The sequence below is a fragment of the Gymnoscopelus braueri genome (assembly GCF_963280865.1).
Source record: "Gymnoscopelus braueri genome assembly, chromosome: 6".
Classification (NCBI taxonomy): Eukaryota; Metazoa; Chordata; class Actinopteri; order Myctophiformes; family Myctophidae; genus Gymnoscopelus; species Gymnoscopelus braueri.
The window spans coordinates 30454728-30465730 of NC_137607.1; the positions used below are offsets into that span (position 1 = coordinate 30454728).

The 11003-nt window shown below is 39.3% G+C and overlaps 1 protein-coding gene across 1 annotated transcript in view; it reads left to right on the forward strand.

The window, feature by feature from the left end:
* LOC308086874 (uncharacterized protein) overlaps positions 1 to 10628 on the forward strand; it is a 58200-nt gene extending 47572 nt beyond the window's left edge. The window contains exons 11-19 of the mRNA XM_080430518.1: positions 2819 to 2958; positions 3282 to 3337; positions 4014 to 4222; positions 5139 to 5392; positions 5862 to 5990; positions 6741 to 6915; positions 7504 to 7536; positions 7684 to 7935; positions 8882 to 10628. Of these exons, the coding sequence (XP_080286644.1) occupies positions 2819 to 2958; positions 3282 to 3337; positions 4014 to 4222; positions 5139 to 5392; positions 5862 to 5990; positions 6741 to 6915; positions 7504 to 7536; positions 7684 to 7935; positions 8882 to 9054 (1421 nt within the window). The 3' untranslated portion in view covers positions 9055 to 10628. The remainder of the gene's footprint in view (positions 1 to 2818; positions 2959 to 3281; positions 3338 to 4013; positions 4223 to 5138; positions 5393 to 5861; positions 5991 to 6740; positions 6916 to 7503; positions 7537 to 7683; positions 7936 to 8881) is intronic.
* Positions 10629 to 11003: the final 375 nt, after the last annotated feature.

The window sequence follows — 11003 nt, forward strand, 5'->3', positions numbered from 1 at the left end:
AGCATATAACAAGATAACTGAGAATATATAGCTGATGATGAGCTAAATATATTTGTTTGATGTCGAAGTTTTTATTTTTAAACTTTATGATGAAAGCCGCACAGAGCTTTGTGCCTCGTCATGTATTGTTTCTATATTATAACAATGTGCTCATAAAACTAAACTAAACTTGACAGCAATATGGAAAAAAAACGAAAATATCTTATCTTATAAATATATTTCATAGAATAACCGGTTAATAGAAATAACTAAATAACGGTTAATAGGGGCAGATAGGAGCGTTGACGCCCGTTACTTTATTTTATTTATTTATTAATGCAGGAGCGTGAGGTAATAAATGTCACATTGTGTACTGTATGCAACAGACATGATATCTCTCTGTCTTTCTAGGAAGTTAAGCAACATTAGGCTATTTCAAAATGCTTAATTATTTTATTCATCAGTGCCACTGAAACACCACCACAGAAATAAACAAACAATTTGTCAATTCAAATGAGCTATGGCATGAGAAAAAATACGTTTACATTTTCCAAAGCAAGTGTCAAAACATAATACAAAAGTGTAAAGTAAAGTATGAGAGGATAATATGACAGTAACTGTAGGCAGCTGTAGGCAGTAGTATTATGCACTTCAAAAACCAGACCCAAGGGGTCGGCCTACATGAGGCTTTTGTCCCTATTTCGTCCATACATGGGCATAAAAGAGGGTTAAAGTTTCGTCCCCCATAGTAATGAGCTCACTTTAAAAAAAAATATTTTTTGAAGTGCATAATCCTATTTATAGGTTATTAATGACCCAGTGCCAACGACACAGGTGAGCCAGCTGAGAAGGTGCCACGACCTGGTTCCTTGTCATCAATGTTTGGTGAAATCATGGAAGAAACCCCACAGGCCCATAAGGACATCACTGCGACATCACAGCTGAATCTCTACCTCTCAGACCCACCCATCCCTCGTAGTGCAAAGCCTCTGGAGTACTGGAGCACATGCAAGGATCGCTTTCCTGCCCTGGTCACTGTCGCAAGAGCTTACCTCTCTGCACCCAGCACGAGTGTGGATAGTGAGCGCTTGTTCAGTGCTGCCGCCAACATCCTGAATGAGCGCAGGAACAGACTCTCTGCCGAAAAGACTGAGAAGCTGCTCTTTGTTAAAAAGAATCTGCCAACAATGATTAGAAGGCGTAGGCCTTCCGCCTAAACAAGGGAGTAGACTTACTTAGCTTAGTAAGTTTTTCTAGTTTCTCTTTTTTTTTCAAGCAAAAAATGATGCACTTGTCTTTTATTGTGCCTTTGTGCTTTTCCCCCCAGGTCTTTCAGACCCTGTTTAAGCCACAATAGAGGCTACTTAAGTTTACATGATCCTAGGCCTAAGAGTGACATGTTATTGAGTTTGCATTGCTGCAATAATGTGCAATAATGGCAGTTCAGTGTGTAATAATACCACTATGGCAAATGTTCAGAAGAAGAATTTTATTGTCAGTTGCCTTTGCCTGTATGCCATCTTTATTTTCAGGTCTTTTTTACCCTGTTTAAACCACAACAGAGGCTCCTTTTGTTTACATCCTTAATGCCTTAGAAATGTTAGAGATTTAACAATGTGTGCACTAATAATATGCCAGTTCAATGTGCAATAATGCAACTATGATGCCAATGTTCAGAGGCATTTTATTACACTGTGTAGCCTATTAAATAGGCTCAGTCAATATTTGAATTATTTAAATTCATATTTTTCTTATGTTTGCAAACTTTGCAATAATGCAACTGCACTGCTGCAGCAAGCCATTTATCTTTTCAGTCTGTTAATAAATGACTGAACTTTTAACCTCCAGCTCTTGCCAGTTCTTGAGTGCCCACTGCCCACTAGAGGTCATTTTGGTGTATTGTTTTCCACGGTGCTGCTGTGAAGGAAATCGAGGAATAGTTAAAGTTACAGCTATATGCAATAAATAAATAAATAGTAATACTAGTAAATGATTCTACAAGGTAAATATATAAATTAATGAATACATGCATGAGTGAATGAATTAATAAATACAAAAGTTCAATAAAATACAAAGTATTTGTAAAAAATATTTAAAAAAATATTGCGCAACATGATCGGATCGGATCGGTAATCGGATGATCAGATTTGAAAATGATCGGATCGGTGATCGGTTTCAAAAAACCTGATCGGACCATCTCTAGAAATTAGCTTTATGAAAGCAGCACTTGCTAAATTTACTAAGCTAGCAAACGTTGACATATTAATGTTTAAAAGTTGTACCTTGTAGTAGGCTGTAAGCAGGAACTGAAGTGGAGCTGCAAAATTAAAAATTCCAATGAACACAGGAGCAGTAGGCTGTAAGCAGGCTGTAAGCAGGAACAGAAGTGGAGCAGAAAGCTGCAAAATTCAAATTTCCATTGAAACCGCCTCAGAGAGAGAGAGAGAGAGAGAGAGAGAGAGAGAGAGAGAGAGAGAGAGAGAGAGAGAGAGAGAGAGAGAGAGAGAGAGAGAGAGAGAGAGAGAGAGAGAGAGAGAGAGAGAGACTAACTTAAACTTCTTGTCTCTTGTTCATAATCATAGTTAAATTATTTTCTCTCAATATTGTGGAGGGGGTAATCTGGTTGGGGGAGGTGTGCTTGTTGTGTTTCACACAACGTCATGTGTGCAGTTTTGTAACAGTTGGTAACCTATTACGTCCTGCACGGCTTGCCAACTCAGGTGGTGGTGAGCTTGTTGACGCTCATGGCCTTGTTTTTAAGTGATTTAAAAAGATATGCAGGTAAAAAGTCACACCAATGTTACCAATATATCTACCAAACCAAATGTTTTCTGTCTAGAAACTTTTGGTAGATACAGAGGAAACACCCTCCTGCCTGGAGCCCACAGACTGTGTGACGTCACCAGTAGAAGAGACAAGAGAGAAGAGACTCATAGAGGATTACCTCGATCTCTCAGCTCCCCTCACTTGGTTTTACAGGTACAGACTCTGTCACTTTTCCTGATCTTTCCCTGATAGTTATTTTCCCCCCTTTTGTCGTGCCTGAGCTCCCAAGTGTGAAAAGAGGCCAATTCACACCTCACTGGTGTTCCACTCAAGTGGCATGGCTCTCTGGACTTTGGAATTTCACATCTGTACAATATTATGATTAAAATACATTTGAGATACACTTAAGTAACTGTTATTAACTTTAGTTAACATTATTAACCTGTATTCGTATAGAATTATTAGTATTATAAGAACAAAATGTTGCAATATTTGATGATGAATACATCGATGACATTATGATTTTCCATTTTTAGCCCATTACCAAATTTACACCAGATATGTGTGGAGAAGAGAGAGAGGAAAGATACAGGTATGCATCCTGATTTACATCTGAGATACGAACTAACTGTAGCAGAAGTGGGTTAGTCAATGACCCAACACATTTGATTCCCCAGTTTTATTATCTCAATGGTATAGTAATGACACTGTTTAACACATTCATTGCCACGTATTAATTCATTTGCCACTGTCAGCGGTTTCACCTTATCTTGATTCTTTTTGACGATCCACGTAATTATTTGTAAAATAAGGAAGTAAACAACGGTGGAAAGAGTCTCTCTTCTTTCCAATGGAAAAAAAATGATTGTAACAGCGATTGTCCGTTCTGTAGTTATCAGCCTGAATATGGCAGTTGAATGTAGCTCAATCTGGGAAAATAAATACAAGATAAATGTATTTTTATAAATCTGATAACATTGTAACAGACGGGTAGACAATGTTTTAGATGACGTAATTTCCGGGTGGATCCTTCTCTCGAAGTCAAGGCATCATTCATAGGTTGGCGAAGAGCGCCCTCTAGAGTAATCACTAAAAAACACCAGAATACGAAATATTACATTATTGACGGTCAAGCGTTGGATTTGAGATTGTTAGATTGTTAGATTGTGAGATTGTTGTTAACACATTGACTTGGCAGTCAATGTGTTTACATTGTAAAAAAATATTATTCCCTGTAAGTTTGTTTTCATTTATTTTCTATTCCACAGGTTCCATGGCCACCATGCTGGCCTGTTCCAGTGCAGTGTGACAGGCTTGGTGTTTGGGATGGAGGGCGAGGGAGAGCTGCTCTATAAGACACATCACTGGGACCACAGCTTTCTACATCACACTGGAAAGAGACCTGCTGGACCACTCTATCACTTCAGCTGTGTGACAGGTTCTGCACATCAACTGCACCTCCCTCACTGTGACATAAGTAAGCAACGAACGATCCTATCAATGAACATTTTGTAAGACATTTTGGCTTTCTGTTTGAGTGAGGGTTATGGAATAGCAATATTGTTTTAAAAGCTTAAGGTGATACTTTATACTATTTCTCAAAAATGTATTATATCTGTATATGGTACTTAAAACATATTGTATTTATTTTATACAAAAGGGGTGGAAAAAAACATTTTCTTGGTATGGCTGGTTGGGGAGATGTTGAGGGAGTTTCCTGCTAATCCTAGCCTCTCCCCTGCCCTCCTCTGCCGCAACTGGTCGTGGCTTCCCATTTACACATCTTAACAAAGTTATGGTGAAGCACTGTCCTCTTGGCACTGTCTTAGAACCAAACACAAAGATAAACTGTCATTCTTTATAATATGACCACCAGTCAGTCACTACACCTTACAACTATGGCTATTATGCTTTCCTAATCATTCCCAGCAGACAATATGCAACCCATCTTAATAATACAATTATAAGCTAAGATATATAAGCTATAATTATTTTTGAAAACGCCAAATGTGATTGATTCAGTTTGTTTATAGAATGAAGAATTGTAGAACACTAGCATGGACCCTACATAATACGAAGCTTGCTCAATCAAATCTGGACATTACGTTTGCGAAGCCCATATAGCAATATCACTTGCTTGATGCCGTTATGTTCAGGAGTCATATCACAACAATGAACTATGCATGACCATGCAATAACTAGAATGTCCTAATCCTCGTAGGAGAAGCAACAAGCTGCAGTTAATATTACTGGGCAATCGCAATGACACGTTGCACATATTGTGAATAATACATCTTTAACCCTTTGAAAATGCTAACGATTTAAAATGTCAATTTTAGGAGTGACTATACTGTATGTTTCATAGCTTTATATATATGTTAATCTTTCCATAGAATACACACAGCAGTTACTTCAAGTAGCTCATTTAACCAAAGAGGGACATGTGGCATTCAAACAGCCCATCATGATAACAGAGACACACGTCATAGTCAACATCATGGGGTTCTGTAAATATGGTCTGATCAAGGACAAAGAGGCTCTCATGGAGCCTATCAAAGCCATGGTTCATCTGCTGCATCATGACCCTGATGATGACAAGTCCACTATTCATGTGCTGATGCGACCAATTCAAGTTCCCCTCGAGGAGGTAGGTGATTATGAACCGTTAACCCATTAAGACCTGAGGTTCCAATTCTACAAATGTCTTCTAAATCCTAACAGTTTTCTGAACCGACCCCCCCAAAATATCTTGTTCCGGGGACCCCCAGAAGCAAGTTAAAAATGTTCGCTTAAAATACATATATATATTCAAAGATGTGTCACAAATGTTCATGATAAAAACAATAAATACATCTACAAGCTCATAGCGCAACCCATTTGGGCGGGAACCCTTTGTAACTATACCTTTCAGGACGGGAACCCTTTTTGGGGTAGTTGTTGCCATGTACAGTATATAGCAACACAATTTTTTTTGTAATATTTGAATATATATTTGAAGTTTTTCATAAAACTTAGGTCAGGATACCTTTAATTATTACCACAATTTGAGCAATAGATAATGAGTCAAGGTATGAATGTAAATGGCTTTGACCCTAAACGTGATCAATCTCCTCCAGGTTATCAGCAAAAGGCGGAACCTGTATTGTGTTAAAGAAGTGTTAATCCCAGTGGTTCCGTACTGTGAGCTGACCCCTGACCACAAGTACCGCCTGACGGTTCATCCAGAACATCCTGTGCAACCTAAGGTAAAACAAATGTCGGTATACTTATCTACGTTAAAGATAAAGACATGTTTCGAGGTCAAAGACGAGACATTTATATATGGTGTCCGGAGGCCTTCAAGATAATTAATTAATCAGTTTTTATTAGAAGCCTAGTAGTTGGGATGTTTCATAATAATAATACTAATATAAATCTGCCAGTTGTTCTGTTTTGTTTTTAGTTTTTTTTGTTTTTAACTCATTCACTGCCTGAATAAATACAAAATAATCCAGCCACTGCCAGCACAATCAGCGTTTTTCCTTACCTTTCAACTAGTCTCCGAATATTTAGCTTCAGTCTGATGGAGCCCCTGACCGTTGGAAAACACAGAGGGTTTCACCGTGCTTCCGCTAAAAAAAAATAATTGCGACCCCCCTGTCCGCTTGTTATAGGCCATGTCTAAGTGAATGGAAGAGGAAATCTTGGGACCATGTGATCTCCTGGATCTGTGTGTCTAAGCATGAAATGGTCACTCATGTGTCAGTGAACAGCGCCATCTAGTGGAAAAACACTGAAAACACCAAAACATGTCAAACCTGTCAATGGCAGTCTGGGCCTTTGGGAGAAAAAAACACAATGGCACTCAATGGCAGTGAAATAGTTAAGAAGCAAGGTCTCTCGGTGCCTCTTGTTAACCGTACAGCTCAGAGCATAGTAATTGATGCACGTATAGCTGAATCTATTTTAATTCAGAGTACATGTGATATACTGTACATATGTCTTTATCCATTTAGACACAGGTATCACCATTTAGGGAGGACTACATCAATGTGTTCGCAAGCAACTTTGTGGTGAGATTGAAGGACAAAGATGAAGACCTGGACATCATGCTGAGTGAAGTGAAGAGAGATCCAGCAGCCCAGTACCGTGAGCCTGTGTGGGAATGTTCAAGCATCAGACCTCATTGTGGTGAGAATACTGTGAATAGCCAATGAATTTCAACATTTTTGATAGTATTCACAAGAATTAGAAGAGGTTTGTTTTCACCCCAGTATGTTATAGCTATAGATCAGTGGTTTTCAAACCTTTTCATATCAAGGTCCATTATTTATTCGGGATTTGAGGCACAGACCACCGTTTGATTAGATTTAGACTCTCAGACCCAAGACTTCGATTATTTTGTTATCGTTGGATACGATTTTGTCCTCAATTGGTTCCATGGGAGAGATAACATGCAAATGTTGATCAAAATAACAATTACGTAATTAAGTAATGCAGATGTTTAACAATAATTTAACTCTTGAGAGCGTAAAATGAAACCAAATGGACCCATAAGGGTCCATTTGGTTTCATTTTACGCTCTCAAGAGTTAAAGATCTATAAGGGTCCATTTGGTTACCAACTGTCCATCATCTGGGGACCACCTGGAACCTCCTCAAGGACCACTGGTGGTCCTCGGACCACTGGTTGAGAACCACTGCTATAGATGAATCATATCATGTAATATCATTAAATGCACAAATATCACAAATATGTTTTTTCTCTCAAATGCCTCAGGTGTGGAAGAACCTCAGATTACCCAGACAAGAGGTTTGACCTTGTCTCCAACATGTATGTTTGTTGTTTATTTGAACGATAAATAAACATGTGCAGTGCACCTCTACATATCTGGGTGGCAAGAAATCAAGTGAACGTATAGTCTGATATGTTATTTCATTCTATGTATTTCTTTGACAGACATGAAAGCCTTTGTGCTGAACAACAGGGCGGAGCTAATTCAGCGCGTCAGGAATGTTATGCCTATAGCAGATGACCTCATTCAAAAAAAGTTTCTCCACAATGAGAAGTTCAGCAAAATCAGGGAAGCGAAGCCCAGTCAGGAACAAATGAGAATACTGTTTGAGGCTGTACAGCCACAAGGAACACGAGCCATCTCAGCATTCTATGATGCTCTGCACAAGCATGAACCGTGCCTTGTCAACGACCTGGGTAAGAGCCAACAACTTCAAATCCCTCGTTTAGTCGGGTCTGTTGTAGCTCTGTGTGTTTTTGTGACTTTTTGTCAGGATCTGTTTTATTTTGTAGTGATATTTTATTGTTTACTGTTTTCGGGGGTGTATTCAGCTTTTACTTTACTGCTGTGTTTCATTTTGAAGTAGCGTCCCTAGTGTTTCCTGTTGTCCTTGTAGCTGTAATCATTTGAAAACAAACCCTGGGAAGAGCTTCCAGCCTGGCATAAACATACACAACGTCAACATTTTTCATTTTCACAAATTCCATGGCAATCCACAGGAAAAGCCATGGGCCACTCAGATAGTCAGGTTTCATCTTACGCAGGGAGCATGACTGTGCTCAACAGTAGTTTTCAAGATATCTGAACAGTAGTGTTCAGATGAACCAACTGAACAACCAACATAAACATCCTGTTATCTTTATCCCACAATTTTGTAACCCATTCTTTCACTCGGTGCCAATTGCCTAAGCTGTAATCCTGGGCGCTGCTCTCCCTCTGCCAGTCTGGGGAGAGCCCCGAACTGAGCTAATGCTTCCTTCAATGCATGAGGAGCTAGCGAGCCGCTTCTTATCACCTGACAGGGGGGAGTTTCCCCGGAAGGAACACTTTATTCCAACCAGTTCCTTTCCCCTCCATCAGGCGCCCCGGCTGACCAGGGGGAGGCAGTATAGAGACCAGGATTACTGCATGTTTTTAGTGAGGGTACCTACCCTAGGGGACAAGGGGAAAACATGCAAACTCCACACAGAAAGGCCCTTTCGCCAAACCCCACCTAGGGTATGGGCACTGATGACGCGGAGGAGAGGACACACCCACAGCGCCCCCCGGTGGGAATCGAAACCAGGACCTTCTAGCTGTGAGGCGACCCCTACAAAATATCCTTTTCTTACTTACTTTTTTACCTATTTGCTCTCTCCCCAGATGATGGAGGAGGCTGTACAGGAGGGGGAACAGCAGCTGCTGGGAAGAAAGGAGTTGGAGAAGCTGTGGAGCAGGATGGAGGAATTTGTGGAGGACCGGTGGCTCCTCCACAAAAGCAGGAAAAAAAGAAAAGAAAACTTAAGTTAGGGTGCAAATTCAAGACCATATGTTGAACCCAGACCCATAGAGAGAGAGAGTTATGACACGCTTTGATCTCGCCCAAAGCGGACCGCTATGGGCTATAGTTCCAAACATTGGAACTTCCTCAATGAGATAGAACGAGCATTTCCGCATTACGTTCTTACAATGGGAGTCAATAGTGTCGTCACTCTCATATTAGAGCGTGCTGGTTGAACCTAGTTAGTTTGATACCGTGTATCAGTTTGAAGCTGTGTCAATGTTTGGCTGCACCACAGAGATGTAAGAGAATGACGACTAATGATAATGAATGATGTGTGTCTCACATGTTACGTTTCTTTGGATTGATATACTGCATTATATAATCCTGTATTTGTGTGAAATATCAATGAGGGGCCAAGGAGTAACAATACCTAAAGTATTGGCATCAAAATATACTTAAAGTACCAAAAGTGTATAATAATTAAAATGTGTCAAAATCTTTTGAAAATATCAAACACGCACACAATGCATTGTGGTGTGACTGTGAGCTCATCAATTATTTTCTTTCCGAAATACATTTGAGGATTAATGTATTAGTACAATGATGAGGCTGAAATACCCATCTATGTTTTATAATGATGTGTTTTTATTAATTGTTGGAATTTAATAGTATTATGAAAGTGTATATTTAGATTTTTATGGGGAGAAATAAATAATGTATACCTCATTTAGATGTGTATATGGGATATAATAAATCAAAATAGAATGTTGTCGATTCAATGGTTCAGAAAGAATAATAGATGATTGCATTTAAGGCATTACATTACATTTGGACTGTTTAGTTATGACTTCCTCCTTGGGCATATACAAGAGATTTATGAGTGAAGGAAATTCCACACAAACCTAAAAATACCTGTAATAGTGGAAATACAGAGCAGCACAGAATGTCTGGTAACTCTGTATGCAAAGGTATCTGGACCATTTGACACAGCTGTTTGCATTTGTTATGATCAGATGCATTACTGTTACCTTACCTTTACATGTTAAGATGTTAACAAGATCAGCCTTTCCCATCTTCTCCAGAATGTACACCATAATATGTTCTCCTGTCTTTGGTCCATATGTCTCCACCATCTGATCCACTGTGTTTCTCCTGTTAGAGTTCATCAGGTGTTGGCAGGACGACATCTCAATGTCACTAAAAAGCTTCAGACCTTCCAAAACAAACTGATTTGAGTACTTCACCCACATAAAGTCCTTCACCCACCTAATTCCAACACGTTGTAATAGCATGGCCCTTCAGTGATGCTTGCGGAACTCGGCTCTGCCTCGTTCCTGACCGCATCACCCGTGTGCCAATAATCACGGTAAAGCACGCCCTCTCGTGTAATATTCTACTACTCTGTCACAACAATGTGGAATGCCCTGACACCTAATCCTAACCCTAACCCGTAAGGGTTCATTTGGACCATTTGCCCCACTTTGGGACCATTTGCCCCACTTTACAGGGGGTGATTCAGCCTGTGAATGATCCAAGCACCACCGAAGAAGAGTACACCCAGAAATCACGTGATCACAGCAAAAAAAAGATTGACTCCTTTCATGTTAAAGGATTCACAGAGGTCAAATTTTCTCGGATTTGTGTTGTTTTCTAAGTATTTTTCAATAAACAAGCCACATTCAAACTGCCATAGCTCTGGAATGGAGGACATTTTTTCCACCCGATTCTACCGGACTCGTCGTTTTCGCTGGCTGATTAATTAATTAATTCCTGGCAGTCAATGAGTTAATTGGATCATAATTTAAAACAGATTTTGATTGTCCATATCGTCACCTTGCTAAACTAATGGCCTATGTCATTTTTTAAAGTTTTTCAGGAAAAAAAAGAAACTGATCCAAAACAAAACTATATATTTCTTAATCATTAATTAAGAAATATCATATAGTTAATCATTTCACCCAAAACTAAAAATTATGACTATTAAAAATAACACTGTCTGTC